Source organism: Sphaeramia orbicularis, chromosome 11 (assembly GCF_902148855.1).
Source record: "Sphaeramia orbicularis chromosome 11, fSphaOr1.1, whole genome shotgun sequence".
Lineage (NCBI taxonomy): Eukaryota > Metazoa > Chordata > Actinopteri > Kurtiformes > Apogonidae > Sphaeramia > Sphaeramia orbicularis.
Window position 1 is genome coordinate 56,432,928 of NC_043967.1, and position 18,910 is coordinate 56,451,837.

General features: G+C 37.8%; 2 protein-coding genes across 3 annotated transcripts in view; one reads left to right on the top strand and one right to left on the bottom strand.

Moving 5' to 3' along the window:
* The window catches only part of LOC115428207 (venom phosphodiesterase 1-like), a 130,763-nt gene that overhangs the window by 92,403 nt on the left and 19,450 nt on the right, over nucleotides 1-18,910 (top strand).
* LOC115428444 (uncharacterized) lies at nucleotides 6,816-16,160 on the bottom strand. 2 transcript variants are annotated; one of them, XR_003936625.1, is made up of 2 exons: nucleotides 16,068-16,160; nucleotides 6,816-7,146 (listed from the first exon to the last, which is right to left on the bottom strand). XR_003936625.1 is itself a non-coding variant. In XM_030147494.1 (2 exons), exons 1-2 carry the CDS (start codon nucleotides 8,342-8,344, stop codon nucleotides 6,961-6,963), a joined length of 699 nt encoding a protein of 232 aa, XP_030003354.1. In that variant the 5' UTR covers nucleotides 8,345-8,451; the 3' UTR covers nucleotides 6,816-6,960. The 2 variants fall into 2 exon arrangements, 1 of the variants encoding a protein (XP_030003354.1); XM_030147494.1 differs by lacking the exon at nucleotides 16,068-16,160 and adding an exon at nucleotides 7,832-8,451.

Here is an 18,910-nt window from a genome sequence, read left to right on the forward strand (position 1 = left end):
GGATGTTTTCAGTGGAACCAGGGGTTTCTGCCGGTCATTCAAAGGGAGGGGGCATGATGGTGCTGTAGTATGAACACCTTGTCTTGTTAAGCTCCGGTGAGATTTACTGAAATATCTGTTTAAATCCGACCCGGGCATTGTAAGGCCCGGAGGCCTCATGCGGCCCAACAGCTGACCCTAACTGGCCCACATGAGGTCACTGGCAAATTAAAAGTCAATGCAAATATGTATCATCATAATAGACGTAACCAATACAACGCCACTGCTTTTATTTTGAAGGATAGTGTTTTTGCACACATACTTTCTGTACTTGCATAAGGCTGATGCACTGGTTGGTTTGTTGGTCAGTTTCAGCTCATGAAGATGTCAGCTAATGGCAAAAAAAAGAAAGATTAATTCCGAATGCAGAGTGTTTAACAAGACATGGACCTGCAAGTATTTCTTTTCTGAAGTCAGAGGAAAAGAAAACGAAAAGGAACTGTGATGTGCAAACAAACGAAGCTGGATGCACTCAGAGTTTTTCATGTATAGTTAATGTGGAGCTGGTTTTGCACATTTTCCAAAGTCTTTTTGTGAATATTCATTAAATAGTCGTATTCTGTGCTCCACATTTTCATTTTATTATTGTGTTGTTGCGTTTACTGGTTTTGTATTATAGTGAAGTATATATATAGACAGAGAGAGATATTTAGGAGAGCTGCAAGTGTATTGATCTGGCCCTTAACAACTGTCAAAGTTTCTCATGTGGCCCCATCGGAAACTTCATTGCCCACCCCAGGTTTAAGTTCTGCGTTCATCTGGTGAAACTGTACATGTGTGAGTAGAAGCTGTTCTAGAATGAGCCTACATGACTATTTCTGGAAAATCCTTAACTCGAAGACCAAATAAATCCAGAAAACCCCGCCGCAGGAATGCAAGCGAACATGGAATCCACTACGGCTGAACAGGAAGAAGCAGTGAAATAGAAACTGAGGCAGAGGAAGCCTGGAGTGAAGTGAACCCTAGTGTTCTGTAAGCTCTGAGTACGATAACGGACATTACAAAGTCATCCGAGGCTGAAGTGGACACTGTGCTTACTGCTACACACGAACAAACTACAGCCCGACCAATATGGGCTTTTTGGGGCTGATACCGATACTAGGGGCTAAAAAAAGGGGATATCCAGTATAACGGCCAATATCTGATATTGGCCAGTAACTGGTAGATATTGGCCGATATATGAAATAAGAACATTGATCTACACAGGATATAATAATCTTATATTAGGTGATTGTGAACAGGTGGATTAACTGTTGTATATATCTGTGTTTATCTCACACAGATAATGGACCCAACTGTAAACCTGTGTATAATAGTCTGATATCAGACCAGTCTGACCTGTGGAACCACAGGTTCTACATGTGGTCGTTTTTCTGCTGGCAGAGCAGACTTTGGAAAAACATCTGAGTCCATATTTTATAAGTAGTGACATAAAAAGTGTTTGGTAACTCATTCTTTAAAATGTAAGCGACATCGACCTCTAATGAGTCCAACTACAAAACAAACTATGCAGTCACAAAAATTGTTCATATGTTTGTGTAATTTTTGTTTTTCACACATTCATCCTGTGGGTGCACTCAAAAAAATAATTAAGCCAAAAATGTTGACTTTATGTATTTTAATTACATGTAAATTTTCCATGTAATTCCAACACATAAGTTCAAAGTAAAAGGTCACATTAAATGCAATGTTTTTATCATGTATAGTTAATGTAAACAAAATCATTTTTTATTAAATGAAGTTTAAGTTAAAGTTAATGCTAATGTCTGCATATACTTTGTGTTCATTTCATTAATACACTTTAAGGTGAACTTTTACATAAACCTTATGTTGCCTATTCAATAATTACATATAAAGATAAGAGGAAGTTTTACATAAACCTTATGTGTTTATTTAAGCATCCCACACACAAGCAAAGTTCCGAAAAAGTTAAAACTTTATTGTAAACCCAACAGTACTTGAGCATAAAAGCCAATGGCTTTATGCCATAACCAGTAAAACTGATTATCTAAGTGCACTATGTGAGACATTTAAACTCAGAAATAAAACTCAGTTACAATATTAATGAGGTAATACAAAAACAGGAGCTTCAAATGAGGGCTAAATAATACTGTTTAAAAATAAAATGACCTGAGATCAAGAATAAACAAAGTAAAACAGCATTTAAGTGTGCCGTCCTTTCAGTTTTGTCTGTAATAAACACACAAAGTCTGTTTTGACATGAAAAATCAATCACTGAACTTTTTCCCACAAACTACATAACAATAAAACAACCTAAAGCTCAAGTGCACAATTATTATAACCTATCAGCTCCAAATAACTCTGCATTTCTGTGATTTCTTTTACCTCATGACTAAGAGGAGAATGCAGTTGCAGTCTGTTGGCAAGGGGAGGCAAAGAAGATGGCTGCAAAAAGCTCCTGCTGATGTTGTCCTCCCTCAGTCTTGAGGTAAAGCAAATTACCTCCTGAGCACCAGCACAGGAATGTTGCCGGACAACACAAGATTCAAAATGCTGCTGTACTGAGAAATACAGAGGACAATGTGGAGCTGAGGCTTAAACTGCATTGTGTCAACTCATTTGTCAATGGCGTGAATGTACTGGACATTCTTTTGCAATGGCTTGAATATAATGGTCATTCTCATTTTGTAATATTGTATTGTAATATTTAGTAATTAATTATTATTCCAATTAATTATTATTCCAATTAATTATTTAATATTAAGTATTGTAATAGTTATGCACTAAAGCTTTAACATTCGTATGTAAAAACATACTAATCTAAACATCTTAAAACTTCTGAGAACATTACATTTTAAGAACATTACATTTGGCATTTATCGGGAACAATTCAAAAGGGTTTCTAATACATAAAACCACTCTGTAATCACAAAAAAAAAAATCACAAAATAAAAACATAAGGCTTTCCTGGGTGCTGACATCATAGATCATAATCAAGACAGAAGAGTATCAGTCCACCAAGACTTCAACCAAAAAAACAACACCCATCTCAAACAAAAACATCACTTGCAAGTTCAATGTCATCATAGGGGTTGCAGAATCCTCATCAAAATTAATTGGAAAAAAAATAAAAACAACCCTTTTGCCTGTAATAAAAGAAATCAGAAACATTAACTAATGAGTTGTAGTTCCAAGGACACTTAAAGCATCACCAGAATGGACAGAGCAAGCCCAGCTTACTTGCACAATAAAAGTGAGGCATGGTTAACATCCAACAGTCAATAATGATACAGAAGAGTGTGTGAAATACTAGGGCAAATATGGTAAACATATCTGTGAACATGCCAGAAAAGTGTCCACCTAAATCAATCTGACCAAGCCCTAAAGAGAGCAGCTTACAGCAGCTTTGAGGCTGCAGAAACTATCAAGAGGAAGGTGGACCAATAAGAACAGAATGAATCCACATAAGTGAACAACTATCTAATGAACTCTGTAAACACCAATGTTTAGCAAGTGTAATGTAAAGCCTTTACACATTTGAACCAGCTCGGTTCAAATGATTTTCCAGGTTATCAAAATGGCATTGTTCAATGAGCCAAAATGTGGCAAGCTCAACTGTCCGGCGCTGTACTTGTGAGTACTTATTGAAGCATCTTTATCTTAAGTGTTTGGACCTTAGGGGACAGTTTATTGCCATCCAGGGTCATCAGCACTTTCTGGAAGAACTCCAATGTGTATTTGAGTTCCTGGGGATAACTCAGGTTGAGTGTGTAAATGAGCCCAAAAAGCATGGCAAATCCAAAAGAGATGCTCCTCAGATTGCTTAGGAGCTCCACACCCTCGATCACCACTCCAACAGCCTCTGGCTCATCCCCTTCATCAGCACCTTCTTGGCGAATCACATAAATCCCCATGGTGGTCTGTGCAATCTCTCTCTTAGCTTCCTCACTGTTGACAGTCTATTGGTACAAAAAAAAAAAAGACCATTATGAAATAAAGAAAAAAAATACAAGTTAAATACTGAAAGCTTACAGTAAAATGTTACTACTAACCAGGTACTCCTTGACAAGTGCGTTGCTGTCCTCGTTGAGGTAGACACACAGAGATCTTATGACACAGTCTTTCTTAACTTCAATGTTGTCCCTCTAAGAAAGAAGGCATATTAAATATGATTCTCCAATCTCAAATTTAAGACATTTTCCAGGACACTGTCTTATTCTTAATACAATGATTATGATAGACAACAAAAAAAAAAAAAAAAAAAAAAAAAAAAAAAAAAAAAATTGGGGGCAGCACATTTATGCGTACACAAGGTTTATTTGTATTTGATCAGAAATTATGGTCCAAAAGAAAGAGTATATACAGTTGCATTGTAGTTCTGTTATTGTTCATGTTGACAGACTGTCCGGTATCATAATAAGTGGACAGTTTTGGCTACTGTCATCCTGCATAATCATGACCAATGTATGGGAAATCAAGCACTAAAATGCTTCTAATGTGTATACATGTGATCTTTTGTGTCAAACAGAACTAAAACATAACTGATTAAAAACAAGTAGCAAATCAAGAAAGAACACTGGAAAAATATTCCCTTTCACCTAATTTTTGTGTGACATTATTGCAGGATTGCTTTCACACACTTTTTAATGGACTTAATGAAATGACAAATTACACAGAGTAGGACAGAAGCACAGTAGATTGACCAGCTTACTGGCATGTTAATCATTAAAAATACCCGTGGTAATGTCCATAGTTTTACCCAATTATTTACATAAATATGGCTTATAAAGCTAGATACATGGCTTATTGAGATCAAATAAACTTGGCACAAAAAGTTTGGAAACTTAACTTTGGTCGATCCTATTTCCATTGTTTTTTTTACCGATTTTATTGTATTATATATCATTAAAAAGCCTGTGTTATTTCCTTTCCTATGATACCCAACTTATTGTGATTGTGAACTTATGGAACAAGCATCAGGCCTACTAATGTGAGTGGGTTGCAGAAAAAAGTGCCGAAATTTCCCTGCAGCACACCTGCATCCTGCAGGTGTGAACCCAAAAATGAGATGACATGAAAGTCTTCTGTAACGGTCTGAGAACCTTGTCTGCAGACGTGTGAAAGACAGCCTGCGGTCCCCCAGTGCTGCTCGAGTAAGAAACCGATCTTGCTCAGGTGTTGTGACCCTGGGACGTCCGGTGCGTGGCAGTTGTGCGGAACTTGGCAACCAGTTTGGAGATGGTACCAGGGCGCACTCCAAGTAATGCTGCAACATCCCTCTGCCAGACGCCAGCTTCAACCTGCCCGATAGCACGGAGCTTATCCACATAAGACAAATGCGGAATGGCGATGTTTTGTGTAAAACAACAAAAAATGAACACCTGTGGATGACGGCACCATTATCGACAGGTGTTCATTTTTGGGTTCACACCTGCAGGACGCAGGTGTGCTGCAGGGAAATTTCAGCACTTTTTTTCTGCGACCCACTCACATTAGTAGGCCTGGTGCTCATTCCATGAGTTCACAATCACAATGAGTTGGGTATCATAGGAAAGGAAATTACACAAGCTTTTTAATGATATATAATACAATAAAATCGGTAAAAAAAACAACGGGAATATGATCGACCAAAGTTAAGTTTCCAAACTTTTTGTGCCAAGTTTAAATAATCTGTTGCAGGACAGATTTCATGATTAGCTGATGGTATTTTCTTAGGAGGTTAAATTTTTTTGAAGTTAGCTAAAATCACATACTTGCCATCATAAAATCCTATGGCTGGTTGATTTGCTTTCACACCACAAATGAACCACATCAGAGTCTATTTGGAACCAGACCAACTCATACCTTTTCAAGCAGTTTCAGTCCAGTTTTTGGTCCACACAACAGCTTTCATAGTAGTCCACATGAACCAAACTAGCTGGGCAAATGAACCATGGCCCAATTTAACTGAACCAACAGGCTAGGCCTACAATCAACCTCAGAAATGCTGTCAATCAATCCACGGTGCAGACCAAACAGCCAGGCTGAGATAGTCTTAAGTGTGGTTTTGGCCCAACTCTGTTGTGGTTCATTTGAGGTGTGAAAGCAAATCAATTAACCACAGGATTTTATGATAGCAGACAGCATGTGATTTTACAATAATTTTAGATGTTAGAATAATTTTAGATGCTTAACTACGAATAAATCCTTCTGCTGATCTTGAAATCTGTTCAGGAAGACATTTTAAAGCAACCACAAATAAGCCGTGTATATTTATGCAAATCATCTGGTAACCATTATAACAGAGGCGTGTCAGTGCGGATATTTTTCCTGAACAATGGATCAAAACCATTTAAAACTTTTGTGCTTATATCCTACTCCATATACTCTGCAAGTTCATAAAGTTCATCAAAAAGTGTGCGGCAGTGATTCCACAGTGATTTAGCCCCAAATCATTACTGTATAAGTCACATCCTTTTCATCCTATCTCTACCTGCTGGTCATTATTTGTAACATGTAATCAATTTGCTGTCAAATACTTATGTTTATAATCAGTTTCTTTGTGAACTCTTTGTCACACAAGGAACATAAAACCATCAGAAGGATTTAAGTGCTTCATAAACTTCTGTCAGTCACAGCAATTTGATTTTCCTACATGGACTCTGGTGATGCAGGATGGTATATGCCAAAGCTGTACAATCTTAGAGTTACCTTTCAGTCTGTGTAACTTAATACTTACTTCTACTGATTCATTTGTAAAATGTCAGTGTCAACATGAACCACACCAGGGCTAAAATGCAACAAGACGTCATTTTTTCCTTGGTTTGGACCACATGAACCAAACTACTGCTGTGAAAACATCCTCAGAGTTATATATTGATTTGTATAAAACTTTGTGAAATTCCATTTAAAAATTCCAGTTTTAATAATATAGTAACCCTTCTCAACCAAGTGTTAGACTGAAAGACAGATTTTACTTAGTTAAGTAATGCAACAGTTTAATGCACTTGCCTTAGCTATCGGAGCCATGAGCAATCGGATCTTCTTTCCAGCAGCCCCGCCTCTGCTGTTGAAGATCTTGATCAAGTTAGCTGTGTATTGGTCAAGTTGTCCGAAGAACTTGGCTTGAAGCGGCAAAGTTGTTATACGCATGAATTCAGCATTTATCTGTATGAGAAAAGGCGAAAGAAAATACATGAGATATTTAAACAACAGTGATCTAAATTTCCATGCTTTAAGAAAAAAACATTTTCTGAGCTGAAGAGAAGAACAAACAGACTTTTGACTTTAACAGGAGAATTGCTATTGGGGCAATATCTTTTATAAGCCCTTGAAACTTGGGGCAGTTGAATTACAGCCAAAATAGAGCTATATTTTCATGAATTAGGTGTTGTCTGGATGTAACATTTTGTAGTGAGTTTTTATAATTTGCTTCCCTTAGTTTAGGACTGCCAAATTGCAAACAGTTACAAAATGTGATCTTAAAGATATCAGTACCATATTTTCAACACATTGCAGCCTGAAAGCATTCGCTATCCACACAGCAGGATGAAAATTTTCCAATTTGGCGCAGGCTGCTTCATTGTCATGTAATTTTAACATAAGAGTGGGCAACCCTGTGCCATAATGGGCCGACCCTCTACACAGGATTTTACTTCAACTAAATTTCATATTTTATAATCAGTCTTTGACATTCATTTACTTAAGAAATACTATCCACATAATACCATAGAAAATAACAGTTCACAAGTAATTTAGAGCGCAAAAATGTTAAGACTGAATTAAAACTTTTAATCAGGGAAAAAATATCTGTACATAAAACAGCATGCAAAACATGAATATTAATACTCACTTCACTCACTGTAAACAAGGCAGGCCACCTGTTTACAAATTCAGTGATCACAGGTTCGTTATGGACAACCTCCTGACGTCTGTAGGAAAAGGTCCTCTGCATTTTCTCCCTGACCACAGCTTCATTGTTTCTCTTTTTCACCTCTGTCAAGAGAGCTACCCGTTCATCTTCAAGACTCTCTCTTGTTTCACCCCCAGGGAGGGATGGCAGGAAGTTTACCTCTGCTTTCCGTGGTTTTTTGATGTTTGCAGCTGCCTTGTCTTGACCTCTGCACTTGTTCTTGAGAGAGTTTATGCTGACCTCTAGGAGTCCAATCTTGCAAAGTTTTGTGCGAAAATTGGCAACCTTAGTCTTTAGATACTGTTTCCATCCCTCATGGCCAGCACAAGTTCCTCTTTGCATCAAGCATGGATGAGTATGCACCAGAACTTCAGCAGCCTCTTCAATTTGGGAGTCACTGGGATATGCTGTGTATTTGAAGATCTCTTCAGCCATACCTTCAAGGATATCCATTCTTAGCTTTGGTGGAGGAATAAGAAGAGTGCCATTTGCTCTGAATTCTGCATTTGCTGTTTGGAGCTGAATTTCAGCAAAATATGAAAAGCGGGGAACAATGAAGATTGGAGGCCAAGTGGAGGTCCTTGACTCTGGAACCGGATCCAAAATGATGGTGTCTGCACTGCCAAATGAGTGATCAGGGGACAAACTCACTTGGTTGATGGATGGAGAGCTGAGGGTGTTTGCAGACAAGCTTCCTGGGATCTCAGAACTGTGTGATGTGCTGGGTGAAGTTACTGGAGTGCTGGTGCTGCAAGATGGTAGAGTCTCTGGAATACTGGAGCTCGTTTCTTCACAAGAAAAAAATATCACTTTGAGAGTATCCCTATCTCTTATTTCACTGGTTGACATAAGATTAACATATTCATTTCCAAAGTCTACATCCTTGTATTGGAGCCTGAACTCCTCTGTAAGTCCAAAAACAGTCTTTATCTCATGGACAAGCTGATCCACAGATGCTGGCATCCCTGACGTGAGGGTAAGTCTTCTGGCATCATCTCCACCAAAAACAATTCTCAGGTGGATGGGACTTGACATCTTTCACTCAACCTATTCTAGAGAACAAACATAGGAAACAGAGGTTATGTAAAGTACACACCCATTAATGCAGCCTCATATCAGAACTTCAGCCAATGGTTATTTTCATCATTAACCCTTTCATGCACGAATTATGAGAACCTTAATCAAAATTTTTTCCTGAGTGTTTTTATTCCTCTTCAGGCGTGGGAAAAAAACAATGCGATTGAAAATTTTCTTCTGAAAAAGAAATTAAAAAATAAAATAAAATAATTAATTAAAAAAATAAATAAATAAATAATAATAATAATAATAATAATAATAATAATAAAAAAAATAATAATAATTAATTAAAATTATTATGAACCTATTTTTCATGAAGTTGCAAAAATATCCATTCAGCTGGACACCACAAATTTAATTTTTGATCCACAGAAACATGTATTTACTGATAAATTGTGTGAAAACTATGGAGAGGGCTTGTGATTCTGGGGGTTTATGCTCAGGAGAGATCTACATAATTTTACCAATTCATGTCAGAAAAGATATGTAGTGTCTTAAAACTTTAATAAAGATATGTGTAAAAAAACAAAAAAAAAACAAAAAAACAAAAAAGAGTAACAAAATCCATGAAAATACATGAGAACTGCAGTAGAGTAGCTGTCCACTGTAGTGACCAGTATGCATAAAAGGGTTAATTGATCCACATTTTCCCATAAGATCACTCCAACTGTATACCTTGAGCCTTGACTTCCTTTGTTACATTGCAATGGCTGTGCATTTGGTGCAGCTTGTAGGGCACAGCAGTAAATCTTAGCATGTAAATGAATCTAAAAGTGCCAAAAAATCTCTTTAATGCTTTGAATACTTTTGATGTAGCTGGCAGAAGCAACTTCACACCATCACTAGATGTGTTTGTTTTTGCAAGTGTCCACCAACATAATGGGAATAACTGCTACAGAGACAGATTTTAAGACATGTTTAATCCAGAAACAGCAGTTTCAGTGGTTTTGCCAATCTTCACCAGACTCCCTTCACAAAACTCTAATTTTAACATCATCATAATCAACAAACTCAACAGAAAAAATAAAACCCAGCAAAACCATCAGGACTCATCTTTCTACTGTTCCATTGATCACCAACTGTGGTTTTGTCAAAAATAAACCCATTATTCACCACATTAGACGTGAAAATGTCCTGGCTGTACATGCAGCTTCTCCCTGCTGCTTCTTGGATGTCCCCCTACCTCTACCTCCTTACTTTTATAAATCTACATTTTTTCACATCAAAGTCTGTGGATAAGAGGTTTATCTCACCCAAACCAGAGCCGGTGATTGAAAGCCCGTTTTGGTGACTTTTATCTGGTTGAGTTTGCATGAAGATAAAGGATTTCAAAATTATTTTGTAAGGGGAATTTGATTAGTTCGGAGAAAGCAATTAAACAACTGTTTCTTGTTAAATAAGACACATTTTGTTCTTTAAAATGGTATGTCTCAGTGATTCTTTCCTTAATATTTTCAGACACTTACAATGATAACCTAAGCCAGTCCAAGGCAAAAATAAGCACGTTTAATGGACTTACTTGGACAGTGCACAGTTACCTTGAAGAATTACACTGAACCAAAGTTTTGCTTCTGTCAGCTGAAATGTTCTTCAATATCAGACTAATTTCAAGAATTGTTGTTCCCATCAGTCACTTCAGATCAAAACATGAGAAAATAGATTAAAAAATACTGAATTCCCCCTTTAACAACAATTAGCCCAAAAAAACCTGAATTACGCTTTATGAGTGAAGTAACTCTTAACTTTTATATGGCAATTAAAGCAGAATATGGATGTAAATATATAGTAGGGCTCACACCAGTGATTGTCATGATTTTATTCAAAAGTATACTTCTCTCATCACTTTTCTGTATTAGAAATTTAGGCAAATTAAAGATAATTGGATTTTTAATTAGTAGAAATTACATGAACACACAATACCAGTCATATTTTTGTTTTAATTACTTAGTATAATTCAATATCTTTTCAGATGGCTGACTAGTTATGCAGTTATTTGTTGCACATCTACTTCATAAAATTAGTGAGAAAAAAATATGTTATAGACCCACCTTATACAATGATATGCCTTTTCAAGGTAACCATCCGTCTTACACCAACAGTGTACTCACAGAGTGGATAAGCATCAACCAGGTCTTCAACATCAACTAGGGCAACCTCTCTATTAGGTGACATAGTCACGTCATATGCTCGGAAGTGCTCATGATACCATGCACACAATATTTTTACAACAAAGCTCAAACTGTTCTTGACAATGCACATTTGGAGAATTTCTGCAAACTCTGGAAGACCACAGGTTGAACCATAAGGAATCAACATGCCAATTCTGTAAGAGATTCCTTTGTTAGTTGCATTTTTGGCTAGATGTACCTCATTCATCGTGGGGTATTTTTGTTTGAGGCTTGCTGCTACTTCCTTGTTCAATACATCCACAGGAAGGATAGAAACATTTGCAACTTCTAATGAGGATTTAAGATGGGATGCATTGATATGATATGCAATCATTTGCTGATGTTTGGTTGCTAGTGTGAGTGGTATATTCTTGAAACAATTTGTATGACGAGCAACTTCCTTAAAGAAGCTATGCTTTGCTTCAAACTTCATAGTCCATTGCCCCACTAAAGGCCCAAAACATTCAATCATTTGAGGGTAGTGCTCAAGAAAGTGATGTTTTGGTAAGAGTCGTTCAGGAAAAAGCTCCAAATATCTATCTCTGTGTTCTGTGATTTTGCAAGCCAGGTAGGCAACCGTCTCTTTGTTATGAAGAGGGGCAACAGCGAGTTCAACGATTTCTTTTAAATCAAGCAACACAAGCCAAGCAGACTCCACTTCTGGTATCAAGTTTCCTATGATAAAAGGAAGCAACCTCAATAAATTCCAGTTTTCGTGGGCGTTACCTCCAATGGTCTTTGTAGAGGTGTAAGTGCGTGGTATAATATGAGGTTTATTAGTTCTATCGCCCCACTTATATGGAAAGTTCAGGATTAATTCATTGAGAGAGTTAAGAGACAGATACTTTTTGGAAATGAATACATCAATGCAGAGGGCAATCTCTACTAGAACAACACCCTCAAATAAGTCGTGAACTATGTCAGGGGGGTAGCCCTGAGTAACATGAAAATAAGATAAACTCTTGGTAAACACACACTCCCCCTTTACACCACAAAAGATGGTTGAGGTTTCCCTTGCAAATGTAACCTGTTTGTCATGTATGTCTTTTGCTCGAATGTTAAAATGACCTGACTGAACAGCCTTAGTCTGAATATCTGATCGCTCACCTGTACAAAACCTGCAGAAGTAGACACCCGAAAAGCTTTCAGTGAAGCCTGCTATCCCATGGGCTCCTAAATTATCTGCAATTACCGTCTCGATTGTGCCTTTCACAAACTCTCCAAGACCTGAAACAAAAACACCATACTTCTCTAAAATAACCAAATCCTGTAAAAGGGGCTCTAAAATGTTTTCATAGCCATACACCTTTACATCAGTAGTCCTGCATAATACAGCCAAGTAGATGGAAGAAAGAGCTGAGTGAGATCCAGGTGGCAAATTATTCAAAATCCAATAGACACCACAAAGTTTATGAGTTTTTCTTGATGTGCCTAAGGGGTTACAAACCTCAAAGTCATCAACATATAGTGATATTGATAATTTCAAATCCTCTCCGGTGAAAAAAAACATTTTCTTTATGGTAAATTCCATCTCTTATCGATTTGTACTGCACTACACCTGAAGTATTTTCCTGTGTTTTCTGGGTATGGACTACACTTCTTAAAATGTCACTGTTACTTAACAGATGCTGCAAAGAGGACAAAATAGGAATATACTGAAATGTCCTATTGGTCTTAGGACAAAGGATGTACTCAACTGGGCTCACCACATTGAAATATTTTTTATAATACTGCTTCCTTTTGTAAGCTGTAGCCAGGGGCCCGTCTTTTGCAAAGGCTTTGGCCACAGGATTGGACTTGCACACTTCTCGAGCAAGCTCTTTGACAACTGACTCATCAACTTGAACACTATGATTTTTAAGAATGTTAGACAGACTGTTAAAGGTGATGGGAACAGATGGGGAGCTTAACAAATAGTGTAATTCATGTAGTAATTCATTAATTGCTGTGGATGGTACAAACAAAATATGTTCCAACTTCAACAGAACTGAAGCGATGTTCTCCTCAACAACTTTGGAAATATCTTCAATACTAGATACACTATGTGCAGCAAAATCAGTTTCAGATTCTACATCTGTGTCTGCAGCACAAGACTCAATGTCAACAACTGATTCTTGTACTCCAGTAACTACACTGACAACCTCAGGTTTAAAATCATTTAAAGTATGGGGATTGTGCTTCCTGTTTCTGTGTGTTTGAAATGTATTATAGACATTAGTTTTAAACACACAACCTTTAAACATACATGTTACTGTTTCATGTCTACGTAAATGTTCATTTACATGACTGAAATACTCTCTTTCATTTGAAATCTCATGACATGCACACAACTGACATGAAAATGTAGATAACTTAGATGTCTTTGAAGATGCTTGGGTTTGGTGACTGCGGTATATATGACTCAAAAGATTATTCCATAAGATAAATGTGCAGGGACAATCAGAATATGGGCATGGATGCCTGAATCTGTTTCCATGGTGCCCATGCTTTAGCTTGCAATGTTTCAGTAACTCATACCTGCTTTCTACTGATATCCTGCACACCTTGCATTCCCACACGCCCATTCACATATTGTAGCTAGAAAAGAAAAGAGAACATGGTCAAGATGTAAGTTTGCTGCCATTTCTGAAGGAAAAAAAAGAAGAAAGAAAGTGTTAATATAGATCTTACTCACAACATTATGTGTACTCACCTAAATTGAGAGGTTGCCCTTTCAAGATGTGAGCTACTCAGTTGATTTGGCCCTGTGATGTTGTATCTGTAAATAAGAAAAAACAGTACAATGTTAGTTTCCAACCAGGTTGAGAAATAGTCAGCTGCAGGTTTGTGTGTATGTAACAACAACTCTTCATGGTAAAGGTACATACATTTCTCTGACATTGTGTATCAATAAGAATGAATACATGAATGTAATACTTCATGAACAATCAGTCATGTACAATAATTAACAGCACCCCATGCTGCACTTAAAGCAAGATCAATACGTAAATTAAGCAATAAATCTAAAGTAATTCAATCATGATTTGAGTTTTTACTGTTCATGTCTTCGTAAATAATTCTGGCATCAAAAGAAAAGACAAACAAATTGGTTAGAGCAGTGCATATTCTTCCAAATTCAAAGCGTTTTACTAATGATCAACAAGGCATTATTAAGGAAGGACTGATGACCGTTTTGGTCTTATTCCCAAGTAGTCAAATGAAGATATTTGGTCCAGAATATTTTTTTTTGTTGTTGCTTGCTTAATTTAATTTTTAGTCTGACTTGCAAGTGAATGTGATCATTTTAATAACACCATTTCTTACTCATGTGTATTTTCTGGCTGGGTAGTGAAGCAAATCCAAATTATTGCGCTCCAATATTTTTTTCAGGATTTAGCTAGTGCTATATTTGGTCCTTTAATGATACTTGATCGACTATTATGTTATCAATGAGTTTTGAATACCAACCAGGTCAGTTGAGGCATAAACATAATTAAATAACAATGAAGTGTTAGCAAATTGAGGGTCGAGTCAGAGCAGCAAGAGATAGCTGATTAAAACTAGGGACCAATTACCCTAGCATCTACATCAGCTTCTGCAAATGATGCATTCTGAGCAGCAGTGTCACCGCTGACTCTGTATTAGAGGGTGACATGGGACTGGATTTTCATTCCTGTCCCATCCCAATCCCACAGAGAAAATTTGTGTCCCGTCCCAATCCCGGGCCAGAGGGGAAAAAAAATTCCTGTCTCATCCCACTTCCGGTAAAGTGACTCCCACTCCTGTACCGCTCCCATTTTTTTCCCTTCTAGTCTCTATGCATACACTGAATTTGATTTGATCTTCTCCTGATTATTTTTAGATTACTTTGTAGTCTGTAGTTTTATTTTAAAAAAAAACTGGCAACAGGAACAGTTCATCTGTGGTAATACAGGAGGGTATTTATTTGGAAAAAGAAAAAAAGTGCATAAGATTCAAATATTAAATAAAAACTGCCATTTCAGTCTGGTTTGCCACTCTGAATTTTATTGATTATTTGCAAGAAAACGCTGCCCTGAAAGTAATTAGGGCTGTTTGAATAACTGAACACATTCTTGCATAATAAGTCTGTTATGCCTAAGTGTGAATGTTGGTGTATGTTGTGTGTACTTTACGTTGTAGTTCAATTTTTTCGGCCTCTGCGCTGCTGCTTGCTCCTTCCATCGCTGTTCTTTAATTTTCAGTGGGAAGCAGGCAAGCAGCGGCCAGAAGCACTGTTGGGTTCTGGGCCGTGTAGTTCTTTTGACTTGCACTGCCGTGTAGGCTTATGGAAAGAAAACTACAAAAATGGCGGTGCGCCTGTCATGTTTTTCGGTGTGCGTGTCCTATTGGTTGATTCCCGCTCCCGTCTGCTCCCGTTAACGCCTGTATCGTCCCAATCACGTGATTAATAGTAAAGTTGACTCCCACCCCGTGGCATTCCCGCACAAATGTCAGCCTCTACTCTGTATCTCGCTTCGGAAGCGAGAGACCGCAGTAAAATATGACAAGTGTTGTTTCACGGAGTTGAGCAAGTCAGAAAGTGAAGCTGTGTTACTACCTGGTGCTAAGCCAATTAGCAGTTGCTAGCGGACTATGACATAGTGTAGCTATCAACGCAGCCCGAGCGGCCCTGGGTTAAAGCAGTGTTGTTCACCGTAGGTCCTCTCATCTCACAACAACTCTGAATAATTTGGCTGTACTTGTAAGTTCATGGTTGGCGAGATACGAGCCACTCAGCTAGTACTAGCACTTGCTAGCAGGACACGAAGCAGCTAGAGCAGACGCGCTAACCTAAATTCACCGACCTAAAACACAGCAGAACAATCACACTCGCTTAAGTAAATTAAAAAACAAAATTTAAATTAATACACTTATCGCAATAACATCGCCATGGTGTAACACAACAAATGGAAAATGGTTGAAATACTTACAGAACCTGCCGCTCATTTGGCGCAATTTTCCCAGTCGTTGAGGTAAACGTCTGCCACGCGCAGAGGTCGCGGGGTCGACTTCACCAACGCCCACGGGTTCTGTTGGTGTTCCGGTTTTGGGTGGGTAAGGTTGCAACCAGTCTTAAGGTGCACTACCGCCACCTGCTGTGTTGGAGTATTACACACATAGCCGCTAAATGGGATCTGGCCACATAGAGGTTACTGGATTTGTTTACATTCAGTTTATACTAAGTAGATTCACATTGTGTTTATTTATTTTCCATAAAATTTAGTTACATTTTACATAAATATATTTATACTACTCACTATTTATTAGGGCCAAGAGTCATGACAGGAAATAAAAATAATGAGATCACCTGTTAACTCAGCCTAATTAAACTTATGTCTAATTTCTGAAGTTTTAACATGTGTTTATGTTTTCAATAAAGTGTCAAGATAATAAAGGGTGATGCAAAAATAGCAGTAAAACTGGTCAGGAACATTCAAATGCACAAATGAAGTCTTCCCAGAATTTATTGATGGAGCCTATTGTAACAGTTTGTCATTTTTAAAAATTGGGGCAGCAGGATGGTCCCCTAGGAGTCCTATGTGAAACTTAAAGTTGAGTGTTGACTTTTCATTTTTAGACTTATTATTTTCAGTTTTCAGCCAGTTTTGAACAGTTCTGCAACAAAAATACATGGTTAGGTTAAGGAAAAGATCATGGTTTGTCTGCCACACACATAAAAATAATTAACCCATTACATGTAAATTTCCCATGTAATTTTATTACATAAGTTTAATGTAAAGAGTTGCATTTAATACAATGTTTTTTCTATCATATTTAGTCAATATGAATAAATTAAATACCTTCAGTCAGATTTGCTTTAGTTAATGCAAACTTTTACATAAACTGTGTTTGGCTGTGATGCTCAGCCTTTTTATGTGATCTAGTAAATAAAGTTTACTTTATTTGTTTAGATTCACTTTATACTAAGCATATTCACATTATGTTTGACTTTTTCGGATAAATAAACTTTAAATTTCATATATTTCAGTTACATTTTACTTTAAAATATTACTTCATGTTTATTAGAGCCAAGAATCATTTTTTTGAGTGTGGACTGGACCCTTTGGGGGGGGGGCAGATTCAGTTCCTGGGATGCATGTTTGACAGCTGTGCTGTAGATGAACTGGAGAAGTGCAGGTACAGATGGAACCTCCGTTCAGTCAGATTACCAGAGGGCGCAGAGGGAAGGATCCAGACGTGGCTCTGCTCTTATCTCCATCTCATAACTGAAACTGGGAACATCAAGTCAGACTGCGCCCACCGCTCTGTAGCACCGTCCCAGACCCGTCACCGTAAAGCTTCATAACTTCTGCTGATAAACAACGAGCGATGGACACAGCCCAGAACCTCACTGCAGAACAGAACCAGAACAGAACCTCACTGCAGAACAGAACCAGAACAGAACCTCACTGCAGAACAGAACCAGAACAGAACCAGCCCAGAACCTCACTGCAGAACAGAACCAGAACAGAACCTCACTGCAGAACAGAACCAGAACAGAACCAGCCCAAAACCTCACTGCAGAACAGAACCAGAACAGAACCTCACTGCAGAACAGAACCAGAACAGAACCAGCCCAAAACCTCACTGCAGAACAGAACCAGAACAGAACCTCACTGCAGAACAGAACCAGCCCAGAACCTCACTGCAGAACAGAACCAGAACAGAACCAGCCCAGAACCTCACTGCAGAACAGAACCAGCCCAGCGGACCGGATCAGAATCTTCCTCTTCGACGGTGGCCAGGAAACGTAAGGCTTTGGATGAGCTGAAGAGTCGTCTGAGGACGAGAAAGAAAGTGGATTATGGGCTTTTATGTGCGGCTGCAGTGAAGCGGACCATCAGCAGTATGAAGCAGAGGTTTAATGGTTCCATCCAGCAGAGGCAGCTGGTCTGATGTGGAACCACTGCTGTAAAATCCTGGAGCTATCAGACTTGTTTTCTTCAGCCGTAGGCCTGGACGGGGCTCCATGATGGGATGTGAGTACCACATTCAGACTGCGTTTGTTTCCTCTTCTGCTTCGAACCGGACTGGGATGGAACCAAATGAACAGTTCACATCACAGTTCTCATTATTATCACAGTGTTGTTGAAATGTGCTCCAAATGTTCAAAAAGTACTCATACACACACTGAAATAATTTAACCAAGTGGTATTTAAAAAAACAAACAAACAAAACAAAAAACAAATAAAACAATCGGCACAGTGTACTTTCTGTGGCAGAAACATTCAAATATTAACATGTACACATCAAACATACAAATGTGCATTAAAGACATGTTTTAATGTGGATTTTTGCACATCCTTTGTCTACTTTAGTATGTTTTTAGGGTATTTTTGCTTTTTTTTAGTGTACTTTAGTATATGTTTAGTGTATTTTTGCTTGCTTTCTATATACTTTAGTGTATTTTTGCTTATTTTTTGTGTACTTTAGTGTATTTTTGCTTATTTTTTGTGTACTTTAGTATATTTTTAGTCTATTTTTGCATATTTTTTGTATACTTTAGTGTATTTTTGCATATTTTTTGTATACTTCAGTGTATTTTTAGTGTAATTTTGCATAATTACGTCCACCAGGGAGGTTCTGTTTTTGTCGGTGTTGGTTTGTCAGTCTGTCTGTCAGTCTGTCTGTCTGTGTGCATGATAACTTAAAAAGTTATGGATGGATTTGGATGAAAATTTGACGAAATGTTAATACTGGCACAAGGAGCAAATGATTAAATTTTGGTGGTGATGGGGGGGGCTGATCTGCCTTGGCGGAGGTCTGCACTTTC

Excerpts from the sequence above, each read along its gene's own strand:
- LOC115428444 (XM_030147494.1), bottom strand. The coding sequence starts at position 8,344 with ATGGATATCCTTGAAGGTATGGCTGAAGAGATCTTCAAATACACAGCA. Across the intron at positions 7,147-7,831 it reads CCTTGTTTACAGTGAGTGAA|ATAAATGCTGAATTCATGCG; the intron begins GTGAGTATTAAT and ends TTTCTCATACAG.